The following is an 18,783-nucleotide window of genomic DNA, read 5'->3' on the forward strand; positions in this document are numbered from 1 at the left end:
ACAAATTTTTTAACAAACAAACAAAAAAAGAAGTCTGAAAATTAGTGAAAGGTTCATTTCTTTCCAAGTCGTTTTTGAGTACCCAGAAAGATCTAAGGGGAGGCGCAGACAGGGCCTTTTTCCTCTAGAAGAGACAGCACAAACACTGATATTCCCAACACAGGCGAAATGGGATGCTGTGTTTGGGGGGGTGGGAGTGGGAGATGAGCAGGAATGTTGCTTTTCTGGACATTCGTTCTACGTTAGCGCTGTGTACCTCAGGGCTGGGTATAAACTGAGGAATAAGATTTTGTTTCTGCTCGTGCGGAGCGTATAGTACATCAGAGGAGACACGCGGAAGAAGTCAATTTTAGTGGAGTAAATAAGGACTCTGGTACTCGGGTCAGCGTTTAGTCCGGGGACGCCCCGTGCGGGGAGCGGAACTGAAGTGTTGAAGAATCGGGTTTCCGGGATGGTGGACCCACACGAGCGGCGCACCATCAACATGGCGGCTGGGCTGCGGAAACGCGGCCGGGCCGGTTCCGCGGCCCAGGCAGCGGGTCTCTGCCGGCAATGGCTACAGCGCGCCTGGCAAGAGCGGCGCCTACTACTGCGGGAGCCACGCTACACGCTGCTGGTGGCCGCCTGCCTCTGCCTGGCGGAGGTGGGCATCACCTTCTGGGTCATTCACAGGGTGGCATGTGAGTGCGCCGACGGGGAGGGGAAGGGAGGGGAGGGAAGGGAGGGAGACCCAAACCCCCCGACCCATGCTCAGACCTGTAACTCAAAAGCAGATTCCAATTCATCAATTGCAGACCCATATCCCCTACCCGAACCCCAAGCCTGCTCGACAGAAAATCGGATCTTAATCCCGCCCACCACGACGGAGGCGGCGACCCTAGAGATTGGCTTCTCCCCTGAACATACAGCCTGCCAGGCTAAGAAAGCAAACAAGCATGGCAGTCAGAAGACCTAGGCCCAAGTTAAATGCATTACTGCTGCTGCTTGTTTCTAAGGCGTTGGACACGTCATTTCCCTTCCTGGATCTAAATTTTCTCATCTGTTCAATTCTGAGGTCTTTGAAAGTCCCTTCTCGACGATGGCATTTTGTGACCGCTGGAGTCCGTTAGGCATTATTGGCGACTCTTTTCCAGGGTTGACTCTGTACACTGGGCTTAAGGCACTTGGCTTTCTTGCTAAAGATGATTAATTCAACACATTTATTGAATGCTTATTATATGCCTAATGTTATGCTAAATGCCAGAGGTACAGTGGTGAATAAAAGAGACACATTTCTGACTTGGGTCTGTAGGCCTGGAAAAAGATAAGCTAGCAAGCAATTACAATGCATGGTATTCATTATGACGGTAGTAAGACAGGATGCTATAAAGGACACAGGAGGGCACTTAAGCCAGATCTGAGGAGTCAAGGAAGGCTTCATAGGCGACCCCCGCCCCTCGCCCTTGGAAGGTAGGAACTAGCTAGTTGAGGAAAGAAGGAAAAGGGAAGGGGAAACAGTGTTCTGGGCAGAGAGGACCCTGTATCAAAAACCTCCAGTCAGGCCGGGTACGGTGGCTCATGCCTGTGATCCTGGCACTTTGGTAGGCCAAGCTGGGAGGATTGCTTGAGGCCAAGAGTTGAAGACCAGCCTGACCCCATCTCTGCAAAAAATAGAAAAATTAGCCAGGTGTGGTAGTGTGTGCCTGTAGTCCCAGCTACTCAGGAGGCTGAGGCAGGAGGATCACTTGAACCTAGGAATTTGAGGTTGCAGTGAGCTATGATGATGCCACTACACTCTAGCTGGAGTGACAGAGTGAGACCCTCTTTCAAAAAAATTTTTTTTAAAAAATCTCCAGTCAAAAAAGAGCCACAAATTTGGTGTTCTTACAAATTAAAAAATAGGTTGAAAAAAGAAAGACAGCCTGGTTCCTTTGAGGAATGAAAGAATTTTTTAGAGCTGTAATGTAGAAATCAAGTGAGTGTAGTAGTGAGAGGTGGGAGTACAGAAATTAAGACCAGATCATGAAGGGATTTGAAAGGCTTTGTTAAGGAGATAGCATGATAGTTAAGAACTTCAGAACACATGAGTTCCAATCCAAACTCTCTACTCTTCCTAGCTCACTTATCTTACACTAGTCACTTAATCTAATTAATTCTTAGGTTCCTCTTCTGGAAATGGAAATAATAGAGTTTGGTCTTTGTTGTAAGAGTCTTGGGGAATCACTGAAGGATTTTAAGAAGAGAGACCTGCTATGATTTATATTTTAGGAAAAGCTTTCTGGTGCAGGCTGGAAAATATATTGTAGTGGGGTGAAAGTAGAAGCTGGGAGCCTAATTAGGAGGCTGTTTTCTGTATTGTTGAGGCCAGAGATTATGTTAAGCACCAATGAGAGTATGTAGTAGCAGAAAAGTATGAAATGGTAGAGATATTTAGGATGAAGAATAGGCAGGACTTCTTTACTGAGGACTGAAAATGAGAGAAGGAAGTATTAAAGGGCTTAGCCAGGTTTTTAACCTGGACAGTTAGAGGTTGATGGTGCCATTCATGGAACCCAGGAAGGGGAGCAGATTTGGAGTGGAAGGAAAAATCATGAGTTTAACTATAGACATGTTGAGTTTTAAATGCCTGGGTTCACCCAGAGAATGTCAGATAGGCAGTTAGATAAGAGGTGGTAATGGAAGCCCTGGGAATGAGCTGGAAGTCTGTGCTTTGACAGTCTGGAGGCATGGGGAGGGAGGCAGACAAGTTCTGGACTCAGAAATAAACAGATCATGTTGTCCTCTTCTAGACACAGAGATCGACTGGAAAGCCTACATGGCCCAGGTGGAGGGAGTCATCAATGGCACTTATGACTATACCCAACTGCAGGGTGACACTGGACCACTTGTGTGAGTGGGAATAGGAGGTTCAGGGAGGACATGAGGGGCTGGCTGGGCACCAGTCTAGGTGGCCTGACCCAGGCTCATATTCCCTCTCATCTTCCAGATACCCAGCTGGTTTTGTGTACATCTTTATGGGGCTGTACTATGCCACTGGCCGGGGCACTGATATCCGCATGGCTCAGAACATCTTCGCTGTGCTCTACCTGGCCACCCTGCTGCTCGTCTTCTTGATCTATCACCAGACTTGCAAGGTAAGTCCATGCTACCAGGACTAAAAGGCCCCAACCTGGAATGGCTAGGGAGTGAGGATGGTTCAGGCTTGTTGAGCTGATCTTGTTCCTCACTGTGCCCATCTCTCAGGTACCTCCCTTCGTCTTTTTCTTCATGTGCTGCGCCTCTTACCGTGTCCACTCCATCTTTGTGCTGCGGCTCTTCAATGACCCAGTGGCCATGGTGCTGCTCTTCCTTAGTATCAACCTCCTGTTGGCCCAGCGCTGGAGCTGGGGCTGCTGCTGTTTCAGGTCAACACCCCTCCCTTCTGGCCTCCTCTCTTACTTTGTGGATTTTCATTTCTTTCTCCCCAATTTTCTGTGACGGAGTAAGGGATTAGCCAGACAATGTGGGTCACTCCAGGCCCCACAGGGTGAGTCCAGGATCTGTAGAAAGTGCCCTGCCCTCCCACCCCCACACATGCTCTCTTCCCATCCTGTCTTCCCATTAGACAACATCCATTGTTGGAATTGGTCATTGCACATTCAAAATACTCAACATATGCTCACTCAGTTTGGGCACGGAGACTAGGTGTCTACCCACTACCTCCAGTCTCCTTGCAGGCTAACTTACCCTCCCTCTGGCAGTTCTGAGTGTGGACCCCCCGTCCTGGAGTTTGCTGGCATTGGGGTGGGGGGTATGTCTTTGGGCAGTGTGCATGGCCCTGGAGCTGATCTCCACCCTTCCTCTCCCCTGCCCACCCCAGCCTGGCAGTCTCTGTGAAGATGAATGTGCTGCTCTTCGCCCCTGGGTTACTATTTCTTCTCCTCACACAGTTTGGCTTCCATGGAGCTCTCCCCAAGCTGGGCATCTGTGCTGCCCTTCAGGTACTCCCACCTTACTCTTCCCCTTTCTAATGAAGGGAGTGCTATTTATCTGGTCTCCTTCCATCCCTGAGGCTTCCTCAAAGCCAAGAGGCAAGATTTTGGAGTTGATTCTGAGCTGGGAAGCCACTATCTCTGGGCTTTAGTTTCTTAGCTATAAAATAAGGATATCGAGCCTAGATAGTCTCTGAGAGCCTTTCTAGCTCTGCCCATTTATGATTTGGTAAATCCAAACCTTAAAGTATTGTTATTACCTGCCACCTCAGCTTCTTTAGCCACAGGCTCTGGCCTGGGTGTGTGTGTAGCTTTCCTACTATTCCTGGTGGGAATTAAGAACCTCCGAGGCCTACATCCTGCTCCTCTCAATGATTAGCATTAAGCCTGGGGGGTGAACCTTGGCAGCTCTGCTGACATCACACCCATCCTCAGGTGATGCTGGGGCTACCGTTCCTGCTGGAGAACCCCGTTGGCTACCTTTCCCGCTCCTTTGACCTTGGCCGCCAGTTTCTGTTCCGCTGGACAGTGAACTGGCGCTTCCTCCCAGAGGCCCTGTTCCTGCATCGTGCTTTCCACTTGGCCTTGTTGGCTGCCCACCTCACCCTGCTCTTGTTGTTTGCCGTCTACAGGTGGCACAGGTGAGAAAGGGGGGCAGTGCTATAGCCATAGGGGCTTCCCAGAGGAGATACTGAGCTCATGGAGGTGAGTCTAGAGTTTGGCCCACAATGAGGGCTTGATAAATGTCTGAATGGCTTCTCTCTAGGACAGGGGAGAATATTCTGTCGCTGCTGAAGGATCCCTCCAAAAGGAAGGTTCCACCCCAGCCCCTTACACCCAACCATATCCTTTAAATCATGGGAAGGTAAGTCTTGCCCTCTCCAGGGGCAGACGGGGTCCTAGTCAGTTAGCCCTCGGGGAGGGAAAGGGAGCCCAATCATAGAGCTCTTATTCTGCACCAGACACTGAGCCGAGCACTTTACATTTTGAGGCATATTTTATTCTTAATTCTAAGTACTGGTCCACGGTTAGGAATGCTAACCCTCTCCCTGGTACTGTCCTAAGAGATTTAGGTACAGTCTAACATTTAGAGCTCGCAGGACGTGCTTAGACAGGGAGGTGCTCTTATCCTCATTTTATAGATGGCAAAATTAAGGCTTCAAGAGGTTAAGTAACTTACCAAGGTCACACAGCTAGTAAGTGGGGGATTCAGACTCACTAGGCCTATGGCTGTAGGTGTTACTGTCTCCATATTAGATTGAGGAACAGGTCCAGATAGGTTAAGAAATTGCCCAAAGGCATGCATCTAAGAATGGCAGAGCTAGTGGGCTATCTGACCCACAAACTTTTGCCCTCTGTTTTGAGACTGCCCCCAACTCCTGCCCCTTCTGCTCCTGCCCTTGGCCTTGACCACCAAGTACAGATCGTTTCTACCCTCTTCACCTCCAACTTCATTGGCATCTGCTTCAGCCGCTCCCTTCACTACCAGTTCTACGTCTGGTATTTCCACACACTGCCCTACCTCCTGTGGGCCACGCCTGCACCCTGGCTCACACACCTGCTCAGGTACCGGCTGGGTCAACCTAGGGGAGTGGGAGGGGCTTGGGAGCTCCTCATCCCAAGGCTGTGACCATGGAGAAGCTAGAGGGATATGGCTAGGGCATGAGGAGCTGAAGGGCTACAGGCCTTGAAACTTGATAAAAGCTTGGCTGGGCGTGGTGGCTCACGCCTGTAATCCTAGCACTCTGGCAGGCTGAGGCGGGCGGATTGTTTGACCTCAGGAGTTTGAGACCAGCCTGAGCAAGAGTAAGACCCCGTCTCTACTAAAAATAGAAAGAAACTATTTGGACAGCTGAAAATATATATGGAAAAATTAGCCGGGCATGGTGGCGCATGCCTATAGTCCCAGCTACTCGGGAGGCTGAGGCAGTTGGATTGCTTGAGCCCAGGAGTTTGAGGTTGCTGTGAGCTAGGCTGACGCCATGGCACTCTAGCCTGGGCAACAGAGTGAGACTCTGTCTCAAAAAAAAAAAAAAAAAGCTTGATCCTGTTTCTCATCTCCAGGTTGCTGGTGCTGGGGCTCATCGAGCTCTCCTGGAATACGTACCCATCCACATCCTGCAGCTCTGCTGCACTGCACGTATGCCATGCTGTCATCCTGCTGCAGCTCTGGCTGGGTCCGCAGGCTTTCCCCAAGAGCATCCAGCACAGCAAGAAAGCCCAGTGAAATCCACCCCTTTCCCTCCAGTCCACTCTCAGGACCCTGGGTGGGACAGACTCTGTGATCTTCCAAATAAACCTTGGCAAGTCCGCCCCTGTATAGCCCTCATGGAGACAGGGGAAGCTAGTGCCTGGACCAGGCTGTAAGGGGCATTTATGGGCTGAGAAAGAACTCACTCAGGCGGTCCTAAGAGGCACTTTATTGCATAGGATTTAAGAACTGGCTCTCTCCCCTTCCACTGTGCTGCATGAAGCTCAGAGGATGGAGGAGAAGGGGGACCAGGTTGGGTGGGAGGAGCAGATTAGAGCAGGGAGGGCAAGGGGCATGGTGTGAGAGGAGTGGGAGAGAGCACAGGCAGGCACTTTTTGTGGGGGTGAGAGGACTCTGGAAAGGGAGTAAGAAGCAGTGGGGACAGGCTGACACCAGCCTATCCCCTCCCAGTACTGAGAGGTGGGCCCTGGGTGGCAGTGACTTGAGTACTTATGAGGCGCCAGCCCGAGCAGCAGTGGGCAGCTGTCACACGTTTGCGGGGCTGTAGCACAGCAGGTGTAGCTGCAGGTTCTGGTCCCAGTGGCGCAGCAGCAGGAAGAGCCCTCGGGCTGCGGCCTTGAGGGCGGCCAGGTCAAGGCCATCGGGAAGGTGCTGGGCCCGCAGCCAGCAATCAGCCTTGGCCGCTGTCAGTTCCCATTCGCCAAAGGCGGCAGCACAGCGGTGCTCCAGCCAGGCTAGTGCCACAGCAGTGGCCCAGGACCTGCCGCGCAGATCGGTACCACCCAGCCCGTCGGCCCCCTCCGAGGCTTCAGTGTCTGAGCCCCGCCCGCTGTCCACCTGGCCTGGACCCTCGGAGCCCGAGCTGGGGGAGGGGCTGCAGGAGGCCGTGGCGCTGTCACCCTGGCCAACACCAGGGCCCAGAAGTGCCCAGGGAGATGAGGATGAGGTGGGGCTGAGGCTGGCACGGTGCACCGCAAAGGGTGAGGCGCGGCACAGGCGCTCTTGCGGGATGCGCACCGCAGCACAGAAGGGCGCGTCCAAGCGGAAGGAGCCGGGCGCCTCCTGCAGCCGCACCTGAGGAGAGAGGAGGTGGGGGGAGAAGTGAGCTGAGATAGCGCCCAGGGCCTGACGACGCCACCCTCCACCTCCCGAGTCCTCACCAGGGGCAGGTAGTCATGGTCACTTCCTTCACTGTTGCCGTCACTGGCCCGGCCTGGGTCAGGGCTGCAGAGTCTGCGATGGCGGCCCAGACTGAGCCTAGAGGGAGGCTGTGGGGGTGGGCGGTGAGGACCTCCTGCGAGGGTTACGGGGTCCCCTAAAGCAGTCTTGGAGTTGCCATTTTGGTCTGAGTGCCAGGCACCTGCTGGAGAGCCTCCCTGAAGTCCTGCAGTGGAGCCAATCCGTGCCAGCAGGTGGAGCCAATCCGTGCCAGCAGCCCAGTTGCCCCTTACCCTTTCCCCACACTTGGGTATTACCTTTAGAGTGGATAAGTGTGAGCAGAGAAGCTGCATCTAGATGGCTCTGAGAGGTGGGAGGGGTGCCTGGGAGCTCAGCTGGCTCTGCAGGGGCACAGGGGATGGGGTCAGGTTTGTCCAGGAGGATGGCCAGTGCCGTGAGAGCTGCACTTGAGAGGTCACCAGAGGAGGGCCCCTACCTGAGCTCTGCACCTGCAGGGCCCCGGGCAGGACCTCCCTAGTGGTAGCATCCACAGCTACAGGGCAGGTGAAGCACGAGGGGGCGAAGCTGACCTTGCTTGTCTGAAGGGCTCGAAGCCAGCATCTCCGGGCATGGCCTGTGAAACCAAGGAGCACATGCTGAACTCCCACCACCTGCCCTCTATAGAGGGATTCACAGAAAAAGTCTGTTCCCCACAGCTTCTCCCTCTGTCTACTTTTGAACAGAACAGAGTGACTTCTTAGGCCCAGAACTAGCTCAGGCTCCCAACTTTGACAAGAAGTGGTCAGGCTGAACCCTCAACCCATAGCAGGGTAAGGGCCCCCAGCCACCCAGAAATTCAACCCTGGACACCACCCAGAGGAAGCCTTGACTGGCACCTTTTCCTCCACCCATTTCAGCACTGTCTAATAGAACTTTCTTCTATGATGGAAATGTTCTATGTCTGCATGATCCAGTGTGGGAGTCACTAGCCACATGTGACTGCGGAGTACTTCAAGAGTGGCTAGTGCAACTGAGGAACTGAAATTTTAACTTTATTTAATTTTAATAGTCTTCTGTTGAATGACAAAGATTTGTTTTTATGTTATGGGCCCTGTGACTCATTACAAGATCATGTTTCCCTCTGTGCTGGCTCCTAGGAAGCTTGTCAGCTTTGGGTCCCATGCTTGCAAGAGTACATAACCTCATGGTGAGCATCTTTAATACAACCTTATTCACAGCTTCCTTTTATTTTCACTTTTTCCCATTGCTCTGCTTAATTTTTTATCTTATTGGTGTGATGAGACACATCAGATCCTTTGTGAACAAGATGAAGTATAGAGAGTGATCAAACACACTGACCTACACCTCTGCTATTTTCTGCCTATCCATGCCCTTGGGCCCTCAGTGGGCCCATTAGCAACTCACCCTGGTCAGCTGTGGTCTCGGCCCCTCCTCGGAGAGCCAGCTGCTCATTGTCCCGGACCACAGAGGCTGCTGTCAGCCGGTGGAGTGCTTGGTCCCAAGCAGCTTCTCTTACAGGGGGTGCCGGAGGCTGTGAGCCATCCCCAGACCCCCACAGTGTCTCCAGCCCAACACCCACTTCCCAGCACATAGGCTGCTCCCCACACAGGGCCCGGATCACCACATGGCAGCGTGGAGCCTGGGGAGGCAGTGGCACTGCAGGAGGGGCTGACTCCCCATTGGGTGGCATAGCCGTGAACAAGAAGGGTGGTTCCATCAACATGTCCCAGTCCAGGGGGGCTGGGGAAAGCAGGTTTCCTAGGGAAAGAAGATGGCGTAGGCAAGGGCAGTGTAGTACTCCGGGTTTCACTTCCCCAAGGCCTCCTTGGTGTCAGGGAAACCAGCTCCCTATCCAACCCTTACCTGAGTCATCCAGGCCCTGTCCCAATTGTTGGCCTGGCTCGGGGCCTGACCCATCTGGTGGTGCACCCAGAGACGGGTGCTGGGGTCGGCCAGAGACTGGGTTTGCCCGGCCTGGAGGGGATGAGAGGCTTCGGCCAGCCAGAGCCACCCTTCGCCGACGGCCCAGCACCTCAGTACTCAAGGCCCCTGCCTGCGTGTGAGATGTAGGGGCAGCTGGTCAAGGAATGCAGAGCTCCTGACCATCATACATATACAGCTGGCCACAGGCCCCTTGTCTGAAACCCTGCTCACTACTCTTAGGAGGGTCGAGCTCCTCGTGGCCTACAAGGACCTCTGGCCCTGGCTAACCTTCCCAGTGTCATCTTAATCTACTCCCTGTTTCCCACTTGAGTTTGTTGCTTGTCTCTATGTTTTTGTTTATGTCTTTTCCTTTTTTGCCTGGCCAACTTATTCTACTAGACATGGCTCTCACTTTCCTGACTCCCTCAGATAAAGTTAGTCATGTCCACTCTGAGCCTACATAGTACGTTGTTCCTGTACTCATCACTGGTTGTTACACGGTATTGTCATTCTAGATTGACCCACCTATCTCTCTAGCTAGACTTCATAGTAAACTCTGCACAATGTCTGGCACATAGCAGGTGGTAAATATTTGCTGGATACATGGTGAATGAATGTGGGCAGAATCTCACCTTGAATGGAGCTGGTGAGGGCGCAGGCAGGGGGCAGGAGCGGGAGCCTGCGTGTTCTCCACAGGCCAGGCTGCGGCAGCCCTGCTGGGAAGGGGGATCCAGGGGAGCACTACCCTCAGGGGATCCAGGGCCCTGGGAGCCTGGGGACTCACTGCTGCCTGTGGAGCCCGGGCCTGGCTCGGGGCTGGCAGAGCAGTGGGTGAGCACATACTGCTCCCGGATGTACGAGGACTGGAAGATGCGGCGCCATATGGCTGTGTCAGAAGACGGGTTGGGTCCAGGATCTGTGACTGGGTCTGTCAGAGCATCGGTACCTGCTGGGAGGCAGTAGAATAGACCCCAGTCCTGGTCCCTCCCACTGCCCACTCCTCCAACGCTGATATACCCGGGCACTCACTCCGCTCTGAGTCCCCAGCAGCCCATGGGCTGGACAGCTCTGCTGACACAGTGCCTGTTCCCAGTGGCTCCGAGGTGCCAGTGGGCTCTGTGCCAGGGCTGGTAGCAGATGGCACCTCCTCTGGGGATGGGAACACAGACCCACCCAAGCTCTGCCAGCCAGGCTCTTGGCCCTAGAGAGAATATCATTGTGAAAAAAACTGATTGTATTTCAACATGGATTTTGGGGGGAAACAAACAAAAAGGTAAAAACACAACAACAAGAAAAAACAAACAAAAAAAACCTGATTGTAGTTATATACAACCTCTTTCAAAACAGGATTTTAAGATAGTTCACAGGAAGAGGCAATAAAGCTAACAAACCAGAAACAACAGACCAGAACTAAGAACGCAGGAAGCGAACATGTTAACCGTAAGGGTTAACAGACCTGCTGTGGAGCTGAGCTTGAAGCTTGTCCCTGAGCTTCCTGGTGGCCAGGCAAAAGACAAGCAGTCTATTATGTAGGCCTCATGATCAAAAAGCAGGGAGCATGCTTAGCTCTTTTAGAAAGATAAAGCTTTTCATTAAAAAAGTAACTACCATTTCTCAAACTCTTATTGTGTCAAGTGTCCAAGTGTCCTGCCAAGAGCACTTGGGTTATGACCTCTAGTTACAGCAAGGTGTGTAAACATTTACACACAAGAAAGTGGGCTCAGAGAGGTTAAATGACTTGCCCAAATCAAATGGCTGGTAAGTGGCACAGTTGGGGTTTGTGATTGCACCTACAACCTATGTTACGCTCCTCTGTCACTGAGTTACAGGAAATATGTCACATGGTGCTCTCCATAGGTGCTCTCACTACCTTGTGAAGTAGTGAGCAACAGTTTTGACAAAAACCTCACAGCAAATGCTGGTACTGTTTTCTGTGGCTGTGTGCTTTAGTGACCTTGGGTGGAAGACCCCATGAAGGAGACAGGATGTGGTCACCTTGGGGGCCTAGTGTGATCTCTGTGGAGTCCTAGGAGATAGTAGGGGAGCTTGGCAGAGAGAGGCACAGGAATGGAAGGGTTTAGGAGAGATGCGGGGACTTCCACCATCCCAGGCCCACTCACCACACCTGAGCCCAGGCCTACCCCGGGTGGGTGGGGCCGGAAGCCATCCACCCTGAAGAGTGAGCAGTAACCCAGCAGCTGGTCCCCAGGGTAGAGTGCTGGGATCTCCCGGGGGGTCAGCAGCGCCTCCACGGCATCGGGCACAAACCAGTCCACAGAGATGTCGCTCAAAGCGGGCTCCAGTGCCTTCCTCAGAGCCTGCACCAGCTGTGGGGAGTGGCCAGAGGGAGGACATGGAGAGAAATGTGTCACACAGCCAGACAGAGCAGGAAGGTCGCCCTTCCCCAATGCCATGTGCCCAGCCTTTGGGCTGATGGGGAACAGGGTCAGGCTGGGGGCAGGAGAAGAAATGGGACAGGAACAAGCAAGAGGACTGCGGGCTCAGTTCTCAGGTCTTGGTCTGTCTCCTGGCCTGAGCTTTGCCATGTGGATGGGGCAGGACCGTGAGGATGAGGCTCACTTCCAGGACAAGACTGAGAGTAAGATTTGGAAGGTGGCCTCACACCTTTGGCCTTCTGCAGCACCCCACAGCAGCAATTACAGCTCTGCCCCTGATTGGCATATCAGGGAGAGGAGAGATTAGAGAGCTGAGGGTCCAGGGGACCCCACGGCAGGAGCGGGTTCTGTTTCAGACATGATGTGTAACTTGGGAGGACTTCCAGGTGTAGGGAATAGGGCCCCGGCTCAAGCTCACCATGGGCTGCAGCCTCTCCCCGGGCCTCAGGAAGTAGGCCTGGCCCCTGCTGAGGGCAGACAGACCCTGCAGCAGCTGGTGGCAGGCGGGCCCCAGACCAAAGGAGAAGCACCTAATGAGGGAAGGGAAGCAGCTGTGACCCTCAGGAGCCCCTTGGCCGGGCTCAATCTTAGGCACCTGGTTCTGCCCATCGCATACCTGGCTGCCCCCCTGTGCCACCTCATGAGCTCCAGGGTTTGATGAGTGGTGGCAGCCAGGGGTGAGGCAGCAGTGAGCAGGAACAGCTGCCGAGGGTGGGCCCTGTGCTGGGGCTGCCCCATGGCCCAGTCTAGCACAGCCAGCACGTCTGGAGGACCACTCACAGCCTGCAGGGTCTCAATGCTGTCACAGATCAGCTGCACAGTGTCCTGGAGAGAGAAGGCATGGGCTGGGCCATGCTGGACTGAAACATCTCCATGAGGCCCCCAAATCCCTGGACCACACTCACATCACTGCAAGGCCGGCTCTCGGGAAACAGCGGTTGCACCGACATCCCAAACATGGCGAGATTGATGAGCGTCTGGGAGGGGAGAGACTTCACAGCTAAAACAATGGCATCCTGGGGAGGGCAGGGAGGGCAGTGTGAGGCAGGCCCCCCAGGCACTGGTAGGGAGCAAGGGTAGCCAGCACTGCTCGCCTTCTCCAGGCCACGATCAAAACAGGGGCCTGGATGGGGTAACCTGGGAGAGGCCCAGTGTGTGTACGAGTGAGACCCTGAATGTGTGCGAGAGACCTTTTCTTGTAGGGGACTGTGGAGATGTCTGTGAAACTCGTGTCTCTCTCAGTGTGACCCTGTGTATGAGAGAGGCTCTTGGCATCTGAGAGACATGCATGTATGGGTGAATATGAGAAAGAGAGACCTGAGAGTGTATGTGTGTGGGGTTGGGAGTTGGGGCAGGGCTGCTCTCTAAGGTAATCCCCCTGAGGAGATGCTGTCTGGTTCCTCTTTGGAAGATGGTGTTTGAAGCAATAAGGTGACTCCTGGCTTCAAGAGGCTGCCCCTGGCCCACCTCTGACCCACTGCTCCACCCAAGCCCCTGGCCTGCCCATGCCATGCCCCCACAGGCCTTGTGTGCTGCACTGCTGCCATCCAGCAGGAAGAGGAGCTCCCGAGTAGCTGTGCCCAGGTGTCCAGGCTTGGAGCTCAGGTCTGGGCAGAAGCTCAGCATCAGCACGGGGTTCAGCAGGATGTCCTTGTGGAAGCGTCGCTTCAGGAACCACACCTGAGCATGGGAGCCCTGCGTCAACCTGGGCAAGGCTTACTGCTACTTCGTCCAGGGTGGCCAGTGGGACCTGGCCCAGGGGCCTTTTTCTATCTGATCTATGCAGAGGGGACATCTTTTTGTAGTAATCTGAATAAAGGCAGGGGCAGAGGCAGATGGCTGTCCTCTGCCTATGTCAGACCTAGCTTCCATCCTCTGGGACACATCTCAGAGAGACCCTCATCTGCCTTCTATGCAGGTGGGTGGCAGCTATTGAGAGGTCTTTCTGGGGAACGAGGCCCCCATCCCAACATGAACCTGCTTGCTTTCTCCTCATGCACAAATGCAACCAGCAGTGAGACCAGGAGCCAGGCCAAGAGCCCATGCAGCCATACCTGCCGGTCCCCATCACTGTCCCTGTGCTGCAGCCTCTGGAAATCACGGCGGGCCCTCACCTGGGCCTCGTATTCTGCTGAGCTCAGGCTGCCCGCCTCCAGCATCAAGTGTGGCTGATGTGGCTCTGAGAGGAGACGACACAACTCCGTCAGGGAAGTCCCTGCCTCTGGACCCCAGCTGCATAGTGCCACTGTCCTGGAAGGAGCCTGCAGGTCCAGCCTTCCTGCACCATGGGCCCCACCCTCACAGATGACTCGACCCCCTGGTTTGGGGCCCAGACATCTGTACTTGAAAAATGCTGCCCAGGTTGTTTAGAAGCAGGCCAGAGTTGGCCCACTGTGTGTCCCAGTAGCTCACCACTGGGGTGCAGCAGGATCTCCAAGGCCCGATCACAGCGGTGGCCCTCTGCCAGTGTGACACAGATGGTTGCCGCAGAGCTGGCATGTGGGGGGGCATCTGCTCGCAGGGCATGAGAGGGGCTCTCCAGGCCTGAGGGACATAGAGGCACGAAGGGGTGATGCAACCATCACCCCAAACCAGTACCAAGAGCCCAGTGTTGTGGGCTGAGTGTTCTGAGTCTGCTCTATAGGCTCAGATGGACAAGGGAGCATTTGTCTGCTTTCATGGGCTGCGAAATGGATTCCCAGCTCTGTTCCTAGCTGGTCAAAGAGTTATACATCAACCAGTTGCTGACTTAGCATCCTCCTTAACCTCTTGCACAAGGAGAATCTACTTCATCACTTGATCTGTCCTCATTGGTGGGTGGGGAGGAATATAAATAAATTACCTTGATAAAATAGGGTGTGTGTGATGGGTAGAGGCAGCCAGGGGGTGCTCCCACCAGTACCCTAGAGGTTCCTAAGGCTTAGGCCACTGACTTTTGTCCTATGTTCCTCCCATCCCTGAGTCTTTTTTTTTTTTTTTTTTTTTTGTTGTTGAGACAGAGTCTCACTTTGTTGCCCAGGCTAGAGTGAGTGCCGTGGCGTCAGCTTAGCTCACAGCAACCTCAGACTCCTCGGCTTAAGCGATCCTACTGCCTCAGCCTCCCCAGTAGCTGGGACTACAGGCATGCGCCACCGTGCCCGGCTAATTTTTTCTATATAGATTTTTAGTTGTCCATATAATGTCTTTCTATTTTTAGTAGAGACGGGGTCTTGCTCAGGCTGGTCTCGAACTCCTGACCTTGAGCGATCCACCCGCCTCGGCCTCCAGAGTGCTAGGATTACAGGCGTGAGCCACCGCGCCCGGCCCCTGAGTCTTGATTATTTCCCAGTCAGCTACACTGGGAGGGGTGGGCATCTGAAAACATGTCAAGTCAGGCCAGATGCACCCACCTGCCAGCAGGCATGGCCCAGTCACCAGCATCTCGAAGGAGAAGGTATATGGGGCAGGGCAGCGGGCAGGACCTGAGAACACGTCCAGAGGGGCAGCCGGCTCCTCCCAGGGCACCCCTTCCTCCTGAGGGCTGCCCACCCCGAAGCAGCTGGTGGGGCTGGAAGGGAGCATGAGGAGGGTCACTGGGCCACTATGAAGGCCCCTAGGCCCCTCTGGATTACTGGCCCCAGCCCTTCCTCACCCTGCCCATCCCCTGGGGTACCCTGCCAAAGCCCCCTCACCCGCACTAGACCCAGAGAAGCCGAGGGAGGGACGAAGAGAATCACCATAGGCCCAACCTGTCGTCACAGAGCCCCGGAGGCCTGGGGGGCCCTGGTGGGCCTGGCAGGGCCAGCGGGGTGAGCACAGTGGGCAAGGCCACACGCAGCACCCCGTCAGGCCTTGAGGGCAGCTCCCGGCTGCTGTGCAGGGTCACTGTCATGGTGCCAGCCGCGGCGATAAGGCCTGTGGGCAGCACCAGCGTGGACCGGGCCTGGGCCAGATCCAAGACAAGATGACCTATGATGAGTGAGAAGAGGGGTCAGAGGGAGCTGGAAGCAGAGGAGGTGGGGGAAGATAAAGGGGAGCAGGCACCAAGTCAGCGAGCCTGGGCAAGGGAAACTTGGCATGACTGATGGGACACTGGGCTAATGTGCTGGTGATGCAGGATGGAGGCATGAAATGAATGATGGTAGCAGAGGCAGGTTGATGGTGGAAGAATCTGGCTGTCATCAGGCAAGGGAGGGTGGCATCCTTGCTAATGGAGGGCTGGGGAGAAGGGGGCATGTCTACTCCAAGGGTCCTAAGGACCCCATAGCCTATGTCCCTCTTCCCCTGCCTGCCTCTGCCCATTCAACCCTTGGGCACAATCCCTAGTGGACAGACATCTCCCTGTGGCCTCGGACCCACTCTGCTCATAAATCTCCTGCTCATGCACCATTAGGGGCTCCCCACTGCCCACTAGGGTGGCTCCAGAGTTTTCTACCTGAGAGGAGTTTAGTGGCAGTAACCTGCTTGCACGCAGGCTAGAGGACATAAGGCTGCATTTGCATGCCAAGCACACCATTTTATTTAGATTGTGGGTTTATTTGGGGACTGGCAGAGCTGTGGCAGTCACCACTGCTGCTAAAGGAATAATGGCCAGGTGTGTTGGTCTGGCCCCAGCCCACCTTTACAGCCCTACTTTACCTCACTTCCCCACAATAATCATTTGATCCTCCTTTTGAGAAATACTTGCTGAATAAATGAAGGGAAGAAACAGATGGAAGGAAAGGAAGGAAGGGAGGTAAGGAAGGGGGAAGAAAGGGGGTTCCCTCCCAGCCAGCTGATACAGTGGAGAGAGCACAGCAGCAGGTTTTGAGTATCAGCTCTGTGACTTCCAATGTGCCCTTTTGTAACTCTCTGGTTCTCAGGAGCCTCAGTTTCTTCATCCATAAAATGGGTATCATGATAACTATATCTCAAAGATTGTGGTGAGGAAAAATGAGATAATTTGTTACAAATCTGTATACAAAGTACCGAATATATATGTAATGACCATTGCTATTATTTCCACCTGCCATAAAAGGGGGAACGGGGACAATTCTTGCATTACATACCACTCAGCATTCAAATGAGGTGATACCAGTGACTGTAAACTGTAAGTCACTGGAAACATGACGTATTTTATTACCATTACCCAGTATAACCTACTTCCAAACCTTTGTTTATACCATTGCCCCTACTCTCCACTTAACCAAGTCCTACCCTTGCTTTCAGTCAAATGCTGGCTCCACCTCCTTCTGGAACATTCCCGGGGCCTAGCCCAGAGCTCACTCTGGCCTCTAACCACCTGCTGGGTTTATGCCAACTCTCAATACTACTGGATTCTGTCCCTCTTTTTGCCCAGATGTCAAACCCCACGGGAAGGAATCGAATGTATGAAAGAATAAATGGAAAGAATGAAGTGAAAGCCACAGAACCTAGCACAGGCTGGGCTTCCATCCCCTCCCCCCAGCACTTAGTGGGCCCCTTTGTGCCAGGTTCTGTGTGAGATGCTGGGACTTGGAGATGACCAAAACCCAGTCCAAAGCTCAGGAGCTAATGGTCCAGAGGAGACAGACATGCAGACCTGTGACAGTTACTCCCCTAGTTAGTGCTGTAAGGAGGTGGCCCAAAAGGCTAGGAGCAAGGAAACAGTGCACCCATTGCTTGTGGGGAGTCGGGGAGGGTTTCCCAAGGATTGACATTTGAATGGATTTTAAAGGACAAGTACAAATTTGCTCACTAGAAGATGGGAAGATAGAGCCAGCAAGTGTAAAAGGGCTGGTCAGTGTGCCAAGCGTTTGTGGTACCTGGTGTGGAGGAGGGCAGAGGGAGGGAGCGGGGCGAGAGTGGGGAGTGAGGGCCTTGGCTGCTGGGCAAAGGAATCCTACTTGATCCAGGAGCTGGCCCATTCACACAGGGCCAGGCTGAGAAGGTTTGTAGCCTAAAAGGTAAGGGGCTAGAGGTGGGTATCTGGGGAGGGCGCTCCCTTTGCAGCACAAGGGGGAAACTATGGTCTCCTGGGCGATAAGGGCCGTGGTACCCGGCAAGCCTTATGCTGCCTGCGGTGTCTGTCTTCCTGGCTGTGAACCTCGGGCCAGCCATACTCTCCCAGCACCTGGCACAGGTCAGGTGCCCAGTCCATGACTGTTGAATAAAGGGATGAATCAATGAATGAAAAAAATCAGCGCCTGGAGGAAGGGGGGAGGGGCGGGACGCAGAGCGGGTGCAGGAACCTGGCTGGGTTTCGGGAGGGCGCGGTGCGGACGCCGGACTCACCCTGCGCGCAGCGGCGGGGCGTGGCGGCCCCCAACCCGGGGCCCAGCGCGCGGCAGCAGGCGGCCTGCGAGCGGCGCCGGCTCTGCAGCTGGAAGGAGACGCGCTGTCCGGCCGCCTCGGCCTCGAAGCCGGATACCACCTCGGCCTCGGCCAGCGGGTACACGAACACGCCTGCGGGGGGGGCGGGCAGGAGGCGGCGTCGCATCCCTCCCGACACCGGCTCCCCACCACCCAGAGCGCCCGCCCCGGCCTCACCGTCCACCGGCTGCGGCTGCGGGTTGTGGTAGGTGAGCCGGGCCCGCAGGCTGAGGCAGGGTCCGTTGGCGCTGGCCCGGACCCAGGAGTCCGTGAGGGGCAGCGGCGTCCAGCTGGAGGGGCAGTACAGGCCGGGCATGGTGCCGGGAGGCCGGCCCTGAGGGTGCGGTGCGCAGGGTGAGTCCGGGGCGCCCCACCCCGCGCCCCTGAAAGCCAGCGCGACGGTCTAACTCAGGCACCCGGACGCGGGCCTGCAGGGGGCGCAAGGCTGAGCGGGGGCTCCTGCCAGGCCGACAGGTGGCGGGGGGAGATAAGAAAAGGCGAGGCGAGGGGATGGCTAGATGGCATCCTCTCAGGTTACCTGGGAAGCCGGGCGGAGCGCAGCTCCCGGCAGCGCGGGGACCCGGGGAGTGGAGGGTTAATGATTAACTGGCGCTGGGGGCGCCCGGCAGTCCCGCTGCCCGCTCTTCTTGGGGGGGTGGTGGGGCGGTCACAGCTGTTCCATCACCCGCTCCCGGGCCTCACCTCCACCCTCGTACCTGACGGCCCCCCGGGGCTCCCCGCGGCTGCCAGCTGTCGGAAGTAGCGCGGGTGGAGAGATGGAAGATGCTCTGGGTGGGGAGCAAAGGTTTAAAGG

At 54.9% G+C, this 18,783-nt stretch overlaps 2 protein-coding genes across 8 annotated transcripts; one reads left to right on the forward strand and one right to left on the reverse strand.

The window, feature by feature from the left end:
• The first annotated feature begins 453 nt into the window (after nt 1-453).
• On the forward strand, nt 454-6,356 carry ALG3 (ALG3 alpha-1,3- mannosyltransferase). Of its 3 annotated transcripts, none has more exons than XM_069472841.1 (9): nt 454-643; nt 2,769-2,868; nt 2,966-3,113; nt 3,223-3,383; nt 3,839-3,959; nt 4,386-4,591; nt 4,717-4,793; nt 5,372-5,516; nt 6,015-6,356. In XM_069472841.1, exons 1-9 carry the CDS (start codon nt 553-555, stop codon nt 6,175-6,177), a joined length of 1,212 nt encoding a protein of 403 aa, XP_069328942.1. In that variant the 5' UTR covers nt 454-552; the 3' UTR covers nt 6,178-6,356. The 3 variants fall into 3 exon arrangements, with proteins under 3 accessions (XP_069328942.1, XP_069328943.1, XP_069328941.1); XM_069472840.1 differs by having other exon boundaries at nt 463-680; XM_069472842.1 differs by lacking the exon at nt 2,769-2,868 and having other exon boundaries at nt 454-680.
• Nucleotides 6,357-6,426: 70 nt separating this feature from the next.
• On the reverse strand, nt 6,427-18,285 carry VWA5B2 (von Willebrand factor A domain containing 5B2). Of its 5 annotated transcripts, none has more exons than XM_069472839.1 (19): nt 18,147-18,285; nt 17,892-18,062; nt 15,389-15,608; nt 15,050-15,207; nt 14,073-14,204; nt 13,715-13,839; nt 13,185-13,340; nt 12,566-12,676; nt 12,277-12,485; nt 12,079-12,190; nt 11,406-11,591; nt 10,294-10,465; nt 9,897-10,210; nt 9,205-9,394; nt 8,746-9,099; nt 7,817-7,954; nt 7,638-7,721; nt 7,323-7,546; nt 6,427-7,236 (listed from the first exon to the last, which is right to left on the reverse strand). In XM_069472839.1, the coding sequence occupies exons 1-19, from the start codon at nt 18,283-18,285 to the stop codon at nt 6,688-6,690; spliced, it is 3,744 nt and encodes a 1,247-aa protein (XP_069328940.1). In that variant the 3' UTR covers nt 6,427-6,687. The 5 variants fall into 5 exon arrangements, with proteins under 5 accessions (XP_069328940.1, XP_069328939.1, XP_069328936.1 ...); XM_069472838.1 differs by having other exon boundaries at nt 9,897-10,213; XM_069472835.1 differs by having other exon boundaries at nt 15,050-15,240.
• Nucleotides 18,286-18,783: the final 498 nt, after the last annotated feature.

This window comes from Eulemur rufifrons, chromosome 7 (genome assembly GCF_041146395.1).
Source record: "Eulemur rufifrons isolate Redbay chromosome 7, OSU_ERuf_1, whole genome shotgun sequence".
NCBI classification, from domain to species: domain Eukaryota; kingdom Metazoa; phylum Chordata; class Mammalia; order Primates; family Lemuridae; genus Eulemur; species Eulemur rufifrons.

Excerpts from the sequence above, each read along its gene's own strand:
- ALG3 (XM_069472840.1), top strand. The coding sequence starts at position 485 with ATGGCGGCTGGGCTGCGGAAACGCGGCCGGGCCGGTTCCGCGGCCCAG. Across the intron at positions 3,384-3,838 it reads TGGGGCTGCTGCTGTTTCAG|CCTGGCAGTCTCTGTGAAGA; the intron begins GTCAACACCCCT and ends TGCCCACCCCAG. Across the intron at positions 3,960-4,385 it reads GCATCTGTGCTGCCCTTCAG|GTGATGCTGGGGCTACCGTT; the intron begins GTACTCCCACCT and ends ACCCATCCTCAG.
- VWA5B2 (XM_069472835.1), bottom strand. The coding sequence starts at position 18,285 with ATGCCCGGCCTGTACTGCCCCTCCAGCTGGACGCCGCTGCCCCTCACG. Across the intron at positions 12,191-12,276 it reads TGGCACAGGGGGGCAGCCAG|GTGCTTCTCCTTTGGTCTGG; the intron begins GTATGCGATGGG and ends TTCCCTCATTAG. Across the intron at positions 10,466-11,405 it reads TCCGGCCCCACCCACCCGGG|GGCCAAGAGCCTGGCTGGCA; the intron begins GTAGGCCTGGGC and ends TATTCTCTCTAG.